This window comes from Haliotis rufescens, unplaced genomic scaffold, assembly GCF_023055435.1.
Source record: "Haliotis rufescens isolate VD_foot unplaced genomic scaffold, xgHalRufe1.0.p SCAF_4, whole genome shotgun sequence".
NCBI classification, from domain to species: domain Eukaryota; kingdom Metazoa; phylum Mollusca; class Gastropoda; order Lepetellida; family Haliotidae; genus Haliotis; species Haliotis rufescens.
This window is the reverse complement of record NW_025964112.1, coordinates 49,962,677-49,983,034: the sequence shown is the minus strand read 5'-3', so window position 1 is coordinate 49,983,034 and position 20,358 is coordinate 49,962,677. Positions and strand designations below refer to the sequence as shown.

General features: G+C 41.0%; 1 protein-coding gene across 1 annotated transcript in view; it reads right to left on the bottom strand.

Annotated features, from left to right (window-relative positions):
* The window catches only part of LOC124151383, a 27,560-nt gene extending 7,202 nt beyond the window's left edge, over window positions 1-20,358 (bottom strand). Inside the window, exons 1-3 of the mRNA XM_046523807.2 lie at window positions 20,205-20,358; window positions 15,436-15,516; window positions 12,471-12,572 (exon numbers count right to left, since the gene is read on the bottom strand). Of these exons, the coding sequence (XP_046379763.1) occupies window positions 12,471-12,572; window positions 15,436-15,516; window positions 20,205-20,246 (225 nt within the window). The 5' untranslated portion in view covers window positions 20,247-20,358. The remainder of the gene's footprint in view (window positions 1-12,470; window positions 12,573-15,435; window positions 15,517-20,204) is intronic.

The window sequence follows — 20,358 nt, the reverse complement described above, 5'->3', positions numbered from 1 at the left end:
ATTTAATTGAGTTTGAATAAAAATGCACCTTCAACAATGTAATTAACTGATGATTATGACTACATACCGTGAGTCTCGTAGAAAAGTCAGCGTCTTGACTGTGTATTCTTTGATTAGAATGCTTCTCACCGACCTTAGCGTGTAGGGGTGTGATGTCCTGGGCAGGAAACGACACTGTTTTGACTACTCTTCTTTCATTAATTAACGTGTTTAGGTAATTAACCTTTACTAATTCGTGTTAAACCAACACAGGATGTTTTCTGGAAATGGATATTCTCGAATGTCAAAAGACTGACACGACACGTGTTAATAACTGTCCAAGCACTTCTAAAGTTCCTAACATTATTTATATCTAAACACTAGTATTTTATCTAATTATTTACCACTTTATTGTCTCATATTTCAGTAGTTAAAGAAAACACAGAACTCAAAGTGAAGCCCTTTTCCCTCTACATTCTCAACATAGTCTCTATCAGAAGTGTTTGGCTTGTGTTGGGTCCGACTTGGCCCGGGCGGTCAAAATCAACTTTAAACACACAGATGTAACTTCAAATGTGATTAAATCTATAGATTAGTGTTATATCTACCTATACACCAATTTATAATGTCCAGGTGTATCGCATTTAAAGAAATCTGCGCCCTTAAAGTGAAGCATTTTTACTGTATTTTCTTTAAAAAATCCAAGTCAGAAATGTTCGGTCCGACCTGGCCCGGGCTGTTAAAATCAACTTAAACCTCACAGATGTATCATCAAGTGGATTCACATCTATAGATTAGTATTATATCTACCTATACACCACTTTATAATGTCACAGATTGCAGTATTTATAGACAACAAGGGGCTCGAAAGTGAAGCCCTTTTCCCTCTACATTCTCAACATAGTCTCTATCAGAAGTGTTTGGCTTGTGTTGGGTCCGACTTGGCCCGGGCGGTCAAAATCAACTTTAAATAGACAGATGTATCTTCAAATGTGATTAAATCTATAGATTAGTGTTATATCTACCTATACACCAATTTATAATGTCACAGATCGCAGTATTTATAGAAGACATGGGGCTTAAAGTGAAGCCCTTTTCCCTCTACATTCTCAACATAGTCTCTATCAGAAGTGTTTGGCTTGTGTTGGGTCCGACTTGGCCCGGGCGGTCAAAATCAACTTTAAACACACAGATGTATCTTCAAATGTGACTTAATCTATAGATTAGTGTTATATCTACCTATACACCAATTTATAATGTCCAGGTGTATCGCATTTAAAGAAATCTGCGCCCTTAAAGTGAAGCATTTTTACTGTATTTTCTTTAAAAAATCCAAGTCAGAAATGTTCGGTCCGACCTGGCCCGGGCTGTTAAAATCAACTTAAACCTCACAGATGTATCATCAAATGGATTCACATCTATAGATTAGTTTTATCTACTTATACACCACTTTATAATGTCACAGATTGCAGTATTTATAGACAACAAGGGGCTCGAAAGTGAAGCCCTTTTCCCTCTACATTCTCAACATAGTCTCTATCAGAAGTGTTTGGCTTGTGTTGGGTCCGACTTGGCCCGGGCGGTCAAAATCAACTTTAAATAGACAGATGTATCTTCAAATGTGATTAAATCTATAGATTAGTGTTATATCTACCTATACACCAATTTATAATGTCACAGATCGCAGTATTTATAGAAGACATGGGGCTTAAAGTGAAGCCCTTTTCCCTCTACATTCTCAACATAGTCTCTATCAGAAGTGTTTGGCTTGTGTTGGGTCCGACTTGGCCCGGGCGGTCAAAATCAACTTTAAACACACAGATGTATCATCAAATGTGACTTAATCTATAGATTAGTGTTATATCTACCTATACACCAATTTATAATGTCCAGGTGTATCGCATTTAAAGAAATCTGCGCCCTTATAGTGAAGCATTTTTACTGTATTTTCTTTAAAAAATCCAAGTCAGAAATGTTCGGTCCGACCTGGCCCGGGCTGTCAAAATCAACTTAAACCTCACAGATGTATCATCAAATGGATTCACATCTATAGATTAGTATTATATCTACCTATACACCACTTTATAATGTCACAGATTGCAGTATTTATAGACAACAAGGGGCTCGAAAGTGAAGCCCTTTTCCCTCTACATTCTCAACATAGTCTCTATCAGAAGTGTTTGGCTTGTGTTGGATCCGACTTGGCCCGGGCGGTCAAAATCAACTTTAAACACACAGATGTAACTTCAAATGTGATTAAATCTATAGATTAGTGTTATATCTACCTATACACCAATTTATAATGTCCAGGTGTATCGCATTTAAAGAAATCTGCGCCCTTAAAGTGAAGCATTTTTACTGTATTTTCTTTAAAAAATCCAAGTCAGAAATGTTCGGTCCGACCTGGCCCGGGCTGTTAAAATCAACTTAAACCTCACAGATGTATCATCAAATGGATTCACATCTATAGATTAGTATTATATCTACCTATACACCACTTTATAATGTCACAGATTGCAGTATTTATAGACAACAAGGGGCTCGAAAGTGAAGCCCTTTTCCCTCTACATTCTCAACATAGTCTCTATCAGAAGTGTTTGGCTTGTGTTGGGTCCGACTTGGCCCGGGCGGTCAAAATCAACTTTAAATAGACAGATGTATCTTCAAATGTGATTAAATCTATAGATTAGTGTTATATCTACCTATACACCACTTTATAATGTCACAGATTGCAGTCTTTATAGACAACAAGGGGCTCGAAAGTGAAGCCCTTTTCCCTCTACATTCTCAACATAGTCTCTATCAGAAGTGTTTGGCTTGTGTTGGGTCCGACTTGGCCCGGGCGGTCAAAATCAACTTTAAACACACAGATGTATCTTCAAATGTGATTAAATCTATATATTAGTGTTATATCTACCTATACACCAATTTATAATGTCCAGGTGTGTCGCATTTAAAGAAATCTGCGCCCTTAAAGTGAAGCATTTTTACTGTATTTTCTTTAAAAAATCCAAGTCAGAAATGTTCGGTCCGACCTGGCCCGGGCTGTTAAAATCAACTTAAACCTCACAGATATATCTTCAAATGTGATTAAATCTATAGATTAGTATTATATCTACTTATACACCACTTTATAATGTCACAGATTGCAGTATTTATAGACAACAAGGGGCTCGAAAGTGAAGCCCTTTTCCCTCTACATTCTCAACATAGTCTCTATCAGAAGTGTTTGGCTTGTGTTGGTTCCGACTTGGCCCGGGCGGTCAAAATCAACTTTAAACACACAGATGTATCTTCAAATGTGATTAAATCTATAGATTAGTGTTATATCTACCTATACACCAATTTATAATGTCACAGATCGCAGTATTTATAGAAGACATGGGGCTTAAAGTGAAGCCCTTTTCCCCTCTACATTCTAAACATAGTCTCTATCAGAAGTGTTTGGCTTGTGTTGGGTCCGACTTGGCCCGGGCGGTCAAAATCAACTTTAAACACACAGATGTATCTTCAAATGTGACTTAATCTATAGATTAGTGTTATATCTACCTATACACCAATTTATAATGTCCAGGTGTATCGAGGTAAACCCAAGTACAGTACAGAAACTGAAGTAATTTGGGCTCTCTTAGTTTTCTGTATGCTTATACGTCATACTGTATTTAATTATGTTTCTTATTCTAAGAGGGCGGTCGGGTCGCCTAGTGGTTAAAGCGTTCGCTCGTCACGCCGAAGACCCGTGTTCGATTCCCAACATGGGTACAATGTGTGAAGCCCATTTCTGGTGTCCCCCGCCGTGATATTGCTGGAATATTGCTGAAAGCGGCGTAAAACCGTACTCACTCACTCACTAACTTATTCTAATACTGCTAATGTTTGTCAGTGGCCAGTGATAGTATGTTTTATGGAATAGTATCTTTCATACCAATATGGTGATATGTTATAACTTTATTTCGTACTTGCGAGGGACACGACACTATCATAGCTTACAAAAGTATTCTGGAAGCATTTTAGGACAAACATGTTAACGTAAGTTCAAAAGAAAATAAATGGGTTTTGTTAATTAGCCTCACCAAATGCATAAGTTATCAATGAAACGGTCTGCTATTAACTACAGCTCAAGACAGCTAATTAAGGGCAAATGGTTGATTGATTACGCAACACCTACTTGATTGCAATTAAGCAAGGGGCAATTAAGCAAGCTGGGTACAGGTGTAATTTGGATTAATTCCACACTTAACGTGCATATACGGACGCAATGAGAAGGATCGATGAGACACAAGACTTGAAGTAAGGCAAAAACGTTTCTCCAGTATAATCGAATAATCAAATTAGCGCATTGTGAGACGATGCTTGAACTGTGAAACCAAACATTAATGTTATCAACTCAAGTTCGGGTGCAGGAAGTGTTTTTCTTGCAAAAAAAGATGTACATGTGCATATAGGTACGAAAACCTGGTCCCTAAGTGGTACCTCAAATGTAAGTACAAATACTAACAGTTCACGATAATCTTCAACATTGAGATGTGTTCACATGTGTTAACCAGTAGTACGTTACGAATAATTCTCAATTGGAAATATTACGCGTATGTTTTATGAGTACATGTGAATCAGTTTTGTAAATGCATTCTCAACCCGCATCGGTATATTTCTAATTACAGTTTAGTTTGCGTTCGGGAAAGAAACCGTAAGTGTCTACACCTGATGTAAGAACAAATATTGCGTAAAATGGCAAAACATAATTGAGAAAGTTAAAACACATGTTTAAAATTCACATTACAATAAATATGAATATGCATGTTGCGTTTTCTGAATCAGCATAAAAAAGGAACATGTGTGAGTCTTGAGATAGTGTTTTTTTACATTTCTTATAAATTCAAAACACGTTTGACTAAAGATCATAGCTTATGACACCATATAAACATGCCAAGACTTCAACACGCGTTATCTGTTGTTGGAATAAACAGCTTAAGTTACAATTTATTCAGCAACATAGCTGCAAAACTTACTCTACAATGAGATCAAACAACGTATACAAGCTTAGATTAATCTCGAGAATGGGGAAGTCAAAAGCATTTACTCACTTATTTTGGAATTATAAATATTGTATAACTAATAACGGGAAGTGGAATGGCATGTAGTACATGCATCGTACTAATAGTGACACAATTAGATGCCAACAACTACGCCCCGTCTACGCAGCCTGCCAGTTTCTAATTATTTGGAATAATCCTTTCCGGCGTTTCTTTCAATTATAAAGGACTCATTTCATACGTAGGGGTCTGTGATCTAAAAAACACAATTGGTATGTTTACGTAGACACAAACACGTGGTGTGGTTTGGTATGGTCAGTAACTGACAACCTGCTGATGACAAATGTCAACACACCGGGTCAGTAAACTGACCACTACAATGATCGAAGGATGTGTTACGTCCATGCATCTAACAGTTGAAACATTTGTTTTTCTTTGTTGAAGTTCACGGATGACAAGGTAGACACAACTTTATGGGTAACGTCTACCTTGTCAATCGTTTTCTACCAAGGATTTACGATTGGGAGGCCTCTAAACGTGTAAGTTATTTTCCTTTTCAAAAGAATAGGATTTCAATCAAAAGGTTACAGTTAAAATGACATATACAACGTTTAAATCTGTAAGGTTATGGTGAATTTTGGCTCAGGCGAAACAATGCTTCACTTTGTATACATGTTAATACATTTGATACATCTGTGAGCTTTAAGTTGATTTTAACAGCCCGGGCCAGGTCGGACCGAACATTTCTGACTTGGATTTTTTTAAGAAAATACAGTAGAAATGCTTCACTTTAAGGGCGCAGATTTCTTTAAATGCGATACACCTGGACATTATAAATTGTTGTATAGGTAGATATAACACTAATCTATAGATTTAGTCACATTTGAAGATACATCTGTGTGTTTAAAGTTGATTTTAACAGCCCGGGCCAGGTCGGACCGACCATTTCTGACTTGGATTTTTTAAAGAAAATACAGTAAAAATGCTTCACTTTAAGGGCGCAGATTTCTTTTAATGCGATACACCTGGACATTATAAATTGGTGTTTAGGTAGATATAACACTAATCTATAGATTAAGTCACATTTGAAGATACATTTGTGTGTTTAAAGTTGATTTTGACCGCCCGGGCCAAGTCGGACCCAGTACAAGCCAAACACTTCTGATAGAGACTATGTTGAGAATGTAGAGGGGAAAAGGGCTTCACTTTAAGCCCCATGTTTTCTATAAATACTGCGATCTGTGACATTATAAATTGGTGTATAGGTAGATATAACACTAATCTATAGATTTAATCACATTTGAAGTTACATCTGTGTGTTTAAAGTTGATTTTGACCGCCCGGGCCAAGTCGGACCCAACACAAGCCAAACACTTCTGACAGAGACTATGTTGAGAATGTAGAGGGAAAAGGGCTTAACTTTGAGCCCCTTGTTGTCTATAAATACTGCAATCTGTGACATTATAAAGTGGTGTATAAGTAGATATAATAATAATCTATAGATTTAATCACATTTGAAGATACATCTGTTAGGTTTAAGTTGATTTTAACAGCCCGGGCCAGGTCGGACCGAACATTTCTGACTTGGTTTTTTTTAAAGAAAATACAGTAAAAATGCTTCACTTTAAGGGCGCAGATTTCTTTAAATGCGATACACCTGGACATTATAAATTGGTGTATAGGTAGATATAACACTAATCTATAGATTTAATCACATTTGAAGATACATCTGTGTGTTTAAAGTTGATTTTGACCGCCCGGGCCAAGTCGGACCCAACACAAGCCAAACACTTCTGATAGAGACTATGTTGAGAATGTAGAGGGAAAAGGGCTTCACTTTCGAGCCCCTTGTTGTCTATAAATACTGCAATCTGTGACATTATAAAGTGGTGTATAGGTAGATATAATACTAATCTATAGATGTGAATCCATTTGATGATACGTCTGTGAGGTTTAAGTTGATTTTAACAGCCCGGGCCAGGTCGGACCGAACATTTCTGACTTGGATTTGTTAAAGAAAATAAGTAAAAATGCTTCACTTTAAGGGCGCAGATTTCTTTAAATGCGACACACCTGGACATTATAAATTGGTGTATAGGTAGATATAACACTAATCTATAGATTTAATCACATTTGAAGATACATCTGTCTATTTAAAGTTGATTTTGACCGCCCGGGCCAAGTCGGACCCAACACAAGCCAAACACTTCTGATAGAGACTATGTTGAGAATGTAGAGGGAAAAGGGCTTCACTTTCGAGCCCCTTGTTGTCTATAAATACTGCAATCTGTGACATTATAAAGTGGTGTATAGGTAGATATAATACTAATCTATAGATGTGAATCCATTTGATGATACATCTGTGAGGTTTAAGTTGATTTTAACAGCCCGGGCCAGGTCGGACCGAACATTTCTGACTTGGATTTTTTAAAGAAAATACAGTAAAAATGCTTCACTATAAGGGCGCAGATTTCTTTAAATGCGATACACCTGGACATTATAAATTGGTGTATAGGTAGATATAACACTAATCTATAGATTTAATCACATTTGAAGTTACATCTGTGTGTTTAAAGTTGATTTTGACCGCCCGGGCCAAGTCGGACCCAACACAAGCCAAACACTTCTGATAGAGACTATGTTGAGAATGTAGAGGGAAAAGGGCTTCACTTTCGAGCCCCTTGTTGTCTATAAATACTGCAATCTGTGACATTATAAAGTGATGTATAGGTTGATATAATACTAATCTATAGATGTGAATCCATTTGGTGATACATCTGTGAGGTTTAAGTTGATTTTAACAGCCCGGGCCAGGTCGGACCGAACATTTCTGACTTGGATTTGTTAAAGAAAATAAGTAAAAATGCTTCACTTTAAGGGCGCAGATTTCTTTAAATGCGACACACCTGGACATTATAAATTGGTGTATAGGTAGATATAACACTAATCTATAGATTTAGTCACATTTGAAGATACATCTGTCTATTTAAAGTTGATTTTGACCGCCCGGGCCAAGTCGGACCCAACACAAGCCAAACACTTCTGATAGAGACTATGTTGAGAATGTAGAGGGAAAAGGGCTTCACTTTCGAGCCCCTTGTTGTCTATAAATACTGCAATCTGTGACATTATAAAGTGGTGTATAGGTAGATATAATACTAATCTATAGATGTGAATCCATTTGATGATACATCTGTGAGGTTTAAGTTGATTTTAACAGCCCGGGCCAGGTCGGACCGAACATTTCTGACTTGGATTTTTTAAAGAAAATACAGTAAAAATGCTTCACTATAAGGGCGCAGATTTCTTTAAATGCGATACACCTGGACATTATAAATTGGTGTATAGGTAGATATAACACTAATCTATAGATTTAGTCACATTTGAAGATACATCTGTGTGTTTAAAGTTGATTTTGACCGCCCGGGCCAAGTCGGACCCAACACAAGCCAAACACTTCTGATAGAGACTATGTTGAGAATGTAGAGGGAAAAGGGCTTCACTTTCGAGCCCCTTGTTGTCTATAAATACTGCAATCTGTGACATTATAAAGTGGTGTATAAGTAGATATAATACTAATCTATAGATTTAATCACATTTGAAGATACATCTGTGAGGTTTAAGTTGATTTTAACAGCCCGGGCCAGGTCGGACCGAACATTTCTGACTTGTTTTTTTTAAAGAAAATAAGTAAAAATGCTTCACTTTAAGGGCGCAGATTTCTTTAAATGCGATACACCTGGACATTATAAATTGGTGTATAGGTAGATATAACACTAATCTATAGATTTAATCACATTTGGAGATACATCTGTGTGTTTAAAGTTGATTTTGACCGCCCGGGCCAAGTCGGACCCAACACAAGCCAAACACTTCTGATAGAGACTATGTTGAGAATGTAGAGGGAAAAGGGCTTCACTTTCGAGCCCCTTGTTGTCTATAAAGACTGCAATCTGTGACATTATAAAGTGGTGTATAGGTAGATATAATACTAATCTATAGATGTGAATCCATTTGATGATACATCTGTGAGGTTTAAGTTGATTTTAACAGCCCGGGCCAGGTCGGACCGAACATTTCTGACTTGGATTTTTTAAAGAAAATAAAGTAAAAATGCTTCACTTTAAGGGCGCAGATTTCTTTAAATGCGACACACCTGGACATTATAAATTGGTGTATAGGTAGATATAACACTAATCTATAGATTTAATCACATTTGAAGTTACATCTGTGTGTTTAAAGTTGATTTTGACCGCCCGGGCCAAGTCGGACCCAACACAAGCCAAACACTTCTGATAGAGACTATGTTGAGAATGTAGAGGGAAAAGGGCTTCACTTTCGAGCCCCTTGTTGTCTATAAATACTGCAATCTGTGACATTATAAAGTGGTGTATAAGTAGATATAATACTAATCTATAGATTTAATTACATTTGAAGATACATCTGTGAGGTTTAAGTTGATTTTAACAGCCCGGGCCAAGTCGGACCGAACATTTCTGACTTGTTTTTTTTAAAGAAAATACAGTAAAAATGCTTCACTTTAAGGGCGCAGATTTCTTTAAATGCGATACACCTGGACATTATAAATTGGTGTATAGGTAGATATAACACTAATCTATAGATTTAATCACATTTGAAGTTACATCTGTGTGTTTAAAGTTGATTTTGACCGCCCGGGCCAAGTCGGACCCAACACAAGCCAAACACTTCTGATAGAGACTATGTTGAGAATGTAGAGGGGAAAAGGGCTTCACTTTAAGCCCCATGTCTTCTATAAATACTGCGATCTGTGACATTATAAATTGGTGTATAGGTAGATATAACACTAATCTATAGATTTAGTCACATTTGAAGATACATCTGTGTGTTTAAAGTTGATTTTGACCGCCCGGGCCAAGTCGGACCCAACACAAGCCAAACACTTCTGATAGAGACTATGTTGAGAATGTAGAGGGAAAAGGGCTTCACTTTCGAGCCCCTTGTTGTCTATAAATACTGCAATCTGTGACATTATAAAGTGGTGTATAAGTAGATATAATACTAATCTATAGATTTAATCACATTTGAAGATACATCTGTGAGGTTTAAGTTGATTTTAACAGCCCGGGCCAAGTCGGACCGAACATTTCTGACTTGGTTTTTTTTAAAGAAAATACAGTAAAAATGCTTCACTTTAAGGGCGCAGATTTCTTTAAATGCGATACACCTGGACATTATAAATTGGTGTATAGGTAGATATAACACTAATCTATAGATTTAATCACATTTGAAGTTACATCTGTGTGTTTAAAGTTGATTTTGACCGCCCGGGCCAAGTCGGACCCAACACAAGCCAAACACTTCTGATAGAGACTATGTTGAGAATGTAGAGGGAAAAGGGCTTCACTTTCGAGCCCCTTGTTGTCTATAAATACTGCAATCTGTGACATTATAAAGTGGTGTATAGGTAGATATAATACTAATCTATAGATGTGAATCCATTTGATGATACATCTGTGAGGTTTAAGTTGATTTTAACAGCCCGGGCCAGGTCGGACCGAACATTTCTGACTTTGATTTTTTAAAGAAAATACAGTAAAAATGCTTCACTTTAAGGGCGCAGATTTCTTTAAATGCGATACACCTGGACATTATAAATTGGTGTATAGGTAGATATAATACTAATCTATAGATTTAATCACATTTGTAGATACATCTGTGTGTTTAAAGTTGATTTTGACCGCCCGGGCCAAGTCGGACCCAACACAAGCCAAACACTTCTGATAGAGACTATGTTGAGAATGTAGAGGGAAAAGGGCTTCACTTTGAGCCCCTTGTTGTCTATAAATACTGCGATCTGTAACATTATAAAGTGGTGTATAGGTAGATATAACACTAATCTATAGAGGTAATCACATTTGAAGATAAATCTGTCTGTTTAAAGTTGATTTTGACAGCCCGGGCCAAGTCGGAGCGAACTGTGTGACTGTCGAGAGTAGAGGGAGAAGAGGTCTACTTTAACCAACGTGTCTGCTTTAAATACGATGAACAGTGACGTTATAAAGTGGTATTTACTTAGATATAGTACGTTCCTATAATATAAACGCTATGCCGACAGATGGAAATTCGTATGACGATAGCTAGAAGTATTTGATACGTGTCAAATCGTATTTCGTTTAACGATTGCTCTTTTACATGTTACCTAGATCAGCGACGCTAACACACAGCTCCACTTTCTAGTTTTTAAGTGATTTACTCCGAATTACTTAATTATGCTGCACGTTTTGGATTGGTGATTGTTCAGTAGTGTCATGTGTGTATGTTGCATCAATAATATGTAGATATGATCGCCGATAATGAAGTAATTAGCCAATAACACTTTGGCCCGTCTTGGCCCGGCCCGGCCCGACTTTTAGGCAATCCCTCGCTTAAGTACATAGATGTATTTTCAGATCTGCCTTACAAAGGCCAGTGGTTTCGCGAACTTTGACCGACCACTGAAATGACTAACAAGAAGTCGACATCAGCCAATTAGAAAGCTTCCATTTCAGACTACGCTTGAAAAATATGTTGACACAGTTTTTGATTAAAACTTTGAAAACTGAACAAACGAACATTCCGGAATGTCTAATATATGGTTTAGATTGTATGGCAGTGCTTCCCACGTACTGTGCAACGCCTCTTTCGTTCAAATGTTTCTCCCATGGAAGCTAGTAGGCGATGCTTTTGACGGAATCAGTCGTACGGGCTGAATGTCGTTCTGAATACCCCGTGTTAACGTTTTCGAGGCTGCATGATCAGAAAACACATTCCGACTGTCACTTTCATGATCTGGTAAGTGACGATCTGATTGGTTGGATGAAAGGTCGTTCTGACGTGACCCGTAATGGGATGTCCTCAGATCTTTGTTTAGCGATAGCGAGAACTTAGATCTGTTTTTTAGAGATTGGTACAGGACGCCCGGCGGGTCGATTGACAAGTGTTTGGTTTTACAAGAGGGCAGTTGGGCGCGACAGAGGTCCAATGTACACAGTTGTCATACGGGTGCGATACAGGTGCGACACAGGTCCAATGTACACTCGAGATGTGATACAGATGCACGTGTGATACAGATGCACGTGCGATACCATGAAAGGTCATTCTGACGTGACCCGTAATGGGATGTCCTCAGATCTTTGTTTAGCGATAGCGAGAACTTAGATCTGATTTTAATGAGATTGGTACAGGACGCCCGGCGGGTCGATTGACAAGTGTTTGGTTTTACAAGAGGGCAGTTGGGCGCGACAGAGGTCCAATGTACAGAGTTGTCATACGGGTGCGATACAGGTGCGACACAGGACCAATGTACACTCGAGATGTGATACAGATGCACGTGTGATACAGATGCACGCGTGATACAGATGCACGTGCTATACAGTTGAGGTGTGACACAGATGTCACCTGCGATACACGCCACACCATGAACGACAGATCACTTACCTCTGTGTGTCTGAAGCCGCCTGGCGACAACCCCACCGAGATCTCGTTTGGGGTTAGATGCCAGAAGTAGCACCCATCCGGCATCACCAGTACAAGGAAATTCTACAACATATAGTATCATTCAAGTGATCAGGATCTAATATTGAGGCTGTCGTCTGTATCATGAGTCGAAGTCGTCTGTGGCACAAGTCGAAGTAGTCTGTAGCATGAGTCGAAGTCGTATGTAGGATGAGTCGAAGTCGTATGTAGGATGAGTCGAAGTCGTCCGCAACATGAGTCGAAGTCGCCTTTAGCATGAGTCGAAGTCGCCTGTAGCATGAGTCGAAGTCGTCTGTAGTATGAGTCGAAGTCGCCTGTAGCATGAGTCGAAGTCGTCCGCAACATGAGTCGAAGTCGCCTCTAGCATGAGTCGAAGTCGCCTGTAGCATGGGTCGAGGTCGTCTGTAGCATGAGTCGAAGTCGCCTGTAGCATGAGTCGAAGTCGTCTGTAGCACGAGTCGAAGTTTCCTGTAGCATGAGTCGAAGTCGCCTGTAGCACGAGTCGAAGTCGCCTGTAGCATGAGTCGAAGTCGTCTGTAGCATGAGTCGAAGTTTCCTGTAGCATGAGTCGAAGTCGCCTGTAGCACGAGTCGAAGTCGTCTGTAGCATGAGTCGAAGTCGCCTGTAGCATGAGTCGAAGTCGTATGTAGGATGAGTCGAAGTCGTCTGTGGCACAAGTCGAAGTCGTCTGTGGCATGAGTCGAAGTCGCCTGTAGCACAAGTCGAAGTCACCTTTAGCATGAGTCGAAGTCGTCTGTGGCATGAGTCGAAGTCGTCTGTAGCATGAGTCGAAGTCGTCTGTAGCATGAGTCGAAGTCGTATGTAGCATGAGTCGAAGTCGTCTGTAGCACGAGTCGAAGTCGTCTGTAGCATGAGTCGAAGCCGTCTGTAGCATGAGTCGAAGTCGCCTGTAGCATGAGTCGAAGTCGTATGTTGGATGAGTCGAAGTCGTCTGTAGCACGAGTCGAGTTCGTCTGTAGCATGAGTCGAAGTCGTAAGTAGGATGAGTCGAAGTCGTCTGTAGCACGAGTCGAGGTCGTCTGTAGCATGAGTCGAATTCGTCTGTAACATGGGTCGAAGTCGTCTGTAGCATGAGTCGAAGTCGTCTGTAGCACGAGTCGAGGTCGTCTGTAGCACGAGTCGAAGTCGTCTGTAGCATGAGTCGAAGTCGCCTGTAGCATGAGTCGAAGTTGCCTGTAGTATGAGTCGAAGTCGCCTGTAGCATGAGTCGAAGTCGCCTGTAGCCTGAGTTGAAGTCGCCTGTAGCATGAGTCGAAGTCTAATGTGGGATGAGTCGAAGTCGTCTGTAGCACGAGTCGAGGTCGTCTGTAGCATGAGTCGACCGATGCAATTGTCAAATTGTAATTTTAATTCGACCCACTGAATACAGCACGAATGATGATTTTATATACTGAGTCAAATTAAAAACTTCACATTTTTAAAAGTAATCCCATATATGATATACAACGGACAAATGTATCAAAGAAGGTAATTTTTAATCATTAATGTCCAAAGAAGGATTTTAATTAACGGTGGTAACCATAATTTGTTCCAAGCACCTACGGTATTCGGTAATAACATCAACAGTTTAAATCATAAGTCCCAAGCACGAGAATCTGATGACACACAAGTTCAGTAGCGTGTATGGCCACCATTTGCGTTGACAACTGCCACACAATGCCTCCGCATGGACCTTGTGATGCTTGTGAACACATGATTGGGAAGACGGCGCCATTGTTGCTGCAAAATGGTGCCAAGATATTGCAAATTCTGTGGTTGGTTCTGGAGAGTGCGCAGACTTCTGCCAAGAGCATTTCAGACGTGTTCGATGGGATTGAGGTCGGGAGACCTTGACGGCCAGTCCATGACGTTGACTCCCGCATTCTGAAGGAAATTCCTTGTCAAAATTGCTGTGTGGGGTCTGGCATTGACGTGTTGGAAGATCAAACCGGGTCCATGTGCTGTTATAAAAGGCAGAAGTTCTGGTGCCAGTACCTGGTCGCGGTAAGCAGCAGCGTTGAGGTTGCCACGGATGACAAGAAGCCTGGAACGTGCATTGCCACAGAAAGCACCCCACACCATGACACTTCCGCCTCGAAATCTGTCAACTTCCTTTACATAACACTTGGCGTAACGTTCATGACGGCGCCTCCACACCCTCGCCCTACCATCAGCAAATCGTAGATTAAATCGGGACTCATCACTGAAGACGACTTGATTCCAATTCCTCTGAGTCCATCGTAAGTGTCGCTGTGCCCACAATTGACGTTGACGTCTGTGTAATTGATCAGCGGTGGTACCCGTTTGCTGTAGACGCGTCTGTAAATCATAAACAGTCCGTCGACTACAACCCATCGTCCTTGCGACTTCAGCTACGGACGTTCCCGTCTGCAACATGCCGATGGCACGTTCACGTTGCACTTTTGAAAGGCGTGGCATGACAAATGGCCGTAAAGACTTTTGTTTTCTTGTGTTTTTCTTTTTTTTGTTAATGACTGCTAACAAGTATGGCTGAAAACATGTGCGGTATTATGGCCACGTGACCAGTTGCACGTGAAAAACCACTTTTGCCACTATACTGCTGTGCACATGATTTTGATCGATTCACCTGCACAAAAACGGGTGTTTTCTGAAGACAATACGTGGCCATTACTGTTTAAGTACACAATAAGGGCCCACAATGATAACTGGTCAAAATGTTAAAATTTTAGGATTGTGAAGTTTTTAATTTTGTTCAATATATATATTATCAGCAATAGTGGCGGGGACAATTGGTAAGGACGTTTAAATCATTGCCAAAGTGATGCTGGGGCTGGTCTTCACGCTGTCTTTGTTACTTGTAAAACCCTTCAGGTTGTGAACGTCCAAGGGAATATATATACGTAAAATAAACCCTGTGCAAATCAGATCGTAACATTATACGCACATGTCCAAGGTCTTCATAGTAAAGTCCATTCCTGTAGTCAATGATTCTGGTTTGGGTGCTGGAATCCGACTCGGCCGCCACCTGTCGGACAGAGAAACTGGGTATGTATACGTTTTTGTTTGTTTGTTGATTAACGCCGCACTCATCAATATTCCAGCGATATGACGGCGGTCTGTAAATAATCGTGTCTGGACCGGACAGTCCAGTGATTGACATCATGAGCATCGATCTACGCAACTGGGATACGACATGCATCAAACATGTCTGCGAGCCTGACCACGTCGCCTCTTACGAAAAACATTGTCGCCTCTTTCGGCAAGTAATGGTTGCTGAAGACCTGTTCTAACCCGGATGTTCACTGGTGCGACATACACACAAATGTTCGTCTAATTTTCGTCCCCAAACAACGTCATTACGATATATAATATATAGTTTTCTCCGTTATCCATCATTGCTGCGCCTCAACGCTGATCTTAGCATCGTTGGGAGCCATGTTATAAAGCCATCTTTCAATATTCTCACTTCAGAATCGACTTTCCAGCGTCGGCCTTGGTACTGTCACAATGCCTGGTGTGATAGTGGAACATTCTGTCTGTGTAATGAGTAGTAAAGGTATTGAATCCTAGAAGGGACATTGTCGCGTTGCCGCATTGTCGCCCTTCCGAAAACAAGCAAAAAGTGTCAACATTAACCAAAGCGCGACAACGCGACAACACGACAATGTCCCTTCTAAGATTCCATATTCCGAACCAAGTTTAACGTTATTATCAGCCTAGGGTAAATTAGTACCCCATTTACAAAGAGCCATTTAACAGTTGACACTAAACTACTCATGGAAATGGAAAAAAACTATTTTTCTGGATTTAATAATCGGCACAAAGCATTACGTCAATTTAAATACGAAATAACAAAACAACTGGAAAAGTACTAGTCTGGATTTGCTAGTTTTATCTCAGTGCTCAATACAAAATGTACTTTACAGGAGGTAATTTGTAGGCACTTTCAACATTCAAAAATAAAAGTAAGTCCAAATTGACATGGCAGAAACAGGCTATAGGCATTATGCAAATTAGCCTGGAAAAAAGTTATCAAAACAACAATAAAAATAACAGCTATGTTTATGTCCATAATAATAATGACATGTAAGTTGTTGTTTGAGAAGGGAATATGTTACTTTTACGTTCTGATATTTTGACGATGATTCACTATCCCACAATGCCACTCACAAATCACAAACCACTGACAAATCACATGCACGTGGGTTTCAAGCACCTGTTTTCCCCTGTCGTCAAGGTGTCATAGGTCATGGACATTCACCTTGATCGACTAACACCTGGTTATGCTCAGGTTCACAATACACACTTTTACGTGTAAAAAGACATAAAAACCTTTGATACGCTGTATTTGTGCCAAGGCCCATTTAGTACTAATTGAGTTGTTTGAATATTTATATATTTTGTATATTAACTGCATTTATTTAAAATCTGAGATCGAAAAAACATAATTTTTTCATTTCCGTGAGTATTTTAGTTACAATGTCTAAACCTGCCAGGGACACGGGTGGCCCAGTCGTCTGAGGCGCCGTAATTCGCTGTGCCAGTAACTTATATTCGTGGGTGCTCCCCGATTATGTTTCTAGGTTTGTCAGCACCGTGCTCGTGGGTTTCAACAAAGTGGTAAACGCCAGAGACCTGCATCACTTCGGGCTTTCCTCCCACATTAAGCTGACACGATGTGAAATAACTGGAATACTGTTCAAAGCGGCGTGAAACCAACTCACTCACTCTAAAGATAGCATTGGCATGGGCATCATCCCGTGGAACAGAGTCCCCACTTCTCAATTTATTGATATTAGAGTAAAGGAAAAATATGTGTTATGTATTCAGATTTCTCATTAATTGTTTTTTCATAATACCAAGTGTAGAACAGGCTGCTATAAACTGCCGGGCAAATAAAAATATACACCCATGTTTGATGGTGGCTAAATATGAAACAAAAGTTAATGGTTATGGGTTGGTTTGTTTTGCTTGTTTATTTGTTTGTTTGTTGTTTAACGCCGCACTCAGCAATATTCCAACTGTATGACGGCGGTCTGTAAATAATCAAGTCTGGACCGGACAATCCAGTGATTGATATCATGAGCATCGATCCACGCATTTGGTATCGATGGTATGCATCAACCAAGTCAGCGAGCCTGACCATCCGATCCCGTCAGTCGCCTCTCACGGCAAGCATTGGTTGCTGAAGACCTATTCTACCCCGGATCTTCACGGAGAGACAAGCATGGGTTGCTGAAGACCTATTCTACCCCGGATCTTCACGGAGAGACAAGCATGGGTTGCTGAAGACCTATTCTACCCCGGATCTTCACGGAGAGACAAGCATGGGTTGCTGAAGACCTATTCTACCCCGGATCTTCACGGAGAGACAAGCATGGGTTGCTGAAGACCTATTCTACCCCGGATCTTCACGGAGAGACAAGCATGGGTTGCTGAAGACCTATTCTACCCCGGATCTTCACGGAGAGACAAGCATGGGTTGCTGAAGACCTATTCTACCCCGGATCTTCACGGAGAGACAAGCATGGGTTGCTGAAGACCTATTCTACCCCGGATCTTCACGGAGAGACAAGCATGGGTTGCTGAAGACCTATTCTACCCCGGATCTTCACGGAGAGACAAGCATGGGTTGCTGAAGACCTATTCTACCCCGGATCTTCACGGAGAGACAAGCATGGGTTGCTGAAGACCTATTCTACCCCGGATCTTCACGGAGAGACAAGCATGGGTTGCTGAAGACCTATTCTACCCCGGATCTTCACGGAGAGACAAGCATGGGTTGCTGAAGACCTATTCTACCCCGGATCTTCACGGAGAGACAAGCATGGGTTGCTGAAGACCTATTCTACCCCGGATCTTCACGGAGAGACAAGCATGGGTTGCTGAAGACCTATTCTACCCCGGATCTTCACGGAGAGACAAGCATGGGTTGCTGAAGACCTATTCTACCCCGGATCTTCACGGAGAGACAAGCATGGGTTGCTGAAGACCTATTCTACCCCGGATCTTCACGGAGAGACAAGCATGGGTTGCTGAAGACCTATTCTACCCCGGATCTTCACGGAGAGACAAGCATGGGTTGCTGAAGACCTATTCTACCCCGGATCTTCACGGAGAGACAAGCATGGGTTGCTGAAGACCTATTCTACCCCGGATCTTCACGGAGAGACAAGCATGGGTTGCTGAAGACCTATTCTACCCCGGATCTTCACGGAGAGACAAGCATGGGTTGCTGAAGACCTATTCTACCCCGGATCTTCACGGAGAGACAAGCATGGGTTGCTGAAGACCTATTCTACCCCGGATCTTCACGGAGAGACAAGCATGGGTTGCTGAAGACCTATTCTACCCCGGATCTTCACGGAGAGACAAGCATGGGTTGCTGAAGACCTATTCTACCCCGGATCTTCACGGAGAGACAAGCATGGGTTGCTGAAGACCTATTCTACCCCGGATCTTCACGGAGAGACAAGCATGGGTTGCTGAAGACCTATTCTACCCCGGATCTTCACGGAGAGACAAGCATGGGTTGCTGAAGACCTATTCTACCCCGGATCTTCACGGAGAGACAAGCATGGGTTGCTGAAGACCTATTCTACCCCGGATCTTCACGGAGAGACAAGCATGGGTTGCTGAAGACCTATTCTACCCCGGATCTTCACGGATCGTTATGGGTTGGTGATGTATTTGATACGGGTATCACAGTGGTGCTTTGGACCTTAAGTTTCCAGGGTTTCAGGTTCTGTTTTCAGCCTAGTAATGTTTTGATAATGTTTGTAGGTTTTTGGTCAAATCCAGTTTTCAAGTGTATACTTTCTTTTGCCAGGCAGTTTAGTTCCTAGCAGAGACCACGAGGACTGAAGGGCGGTCGGGTAGCCTAGTGGTTGAAGCGTTCGCTCGTCACGCCGAAGACCCGGGTTCGAATCCCGACATGGGTACAATGTGTGAAGCCCATTTCTGGTGTCCCCCGCCGTGATATTGCTGGAATATTGCTAAAAGCGGCGTAAAACCATACTCACTCACTCACGAGGACTGATATTTTCAGCTGCAGTGAACAATGTTCCAGCTATAACACGACAGCCTGTAAATATTTGAGTCTAGTCTAAAAATAGTTGTGGTTGACAGCATGAGCAACGCCTCCTGTGCACGATAAGTAACCAGGGCCCCGTTTCACAAAGCGATCGTAGCGCTACGACTGTCTATACTTTAACATAACAGTCGTAGCGCTACGATCGCTTCGTGAAACGGGGCCCAGGTCGCCATTGTAACCATCTGATCCTTATCAGCTCTGACGCCAAACATGGAGCAATGGGAACTGTGGACAGGAAAAACAGAATTTCAAACACATGTAAAACATTTACTTGTTTCAACTACCCGTGAAGAATAGGTCTTCAGTAACCCATGCTTGCCCTAAAAGACGACTATGCTTGTCGTAAGAGGCGACTAACGGGATCGGGTGGTCAGGCTCGCTGACTTTGTTGATGCATGTCATCGTATCTCAACTGCGTAGATCGATGCTCATAATGTCAATCACTGGATTGTCTTTTCCAGACTCGATTATTTACAGACCGCCGTCATACAGCTGGAAGTTTGCTGAGTGCGGCGTTGAACAATAAATAAATAAACAAACAAACTTGTTTCAACATTATCTCACCACGTGTAGGACACACACGGGAATCGTGTAATGATAGACCACCAAATAATACTTACATACATTAGCGCCAGGACAAGACATGCAGGTACACGAACCATGGTGGATGATGGCTTCAGATAAACCTTGGCTGTCCAGAAGGTCTAATGACGCGTTTATGTAGGGTTGGTAGTCTAATTCTGGTGAATCAACATCATTATCAGTGAAACAGTA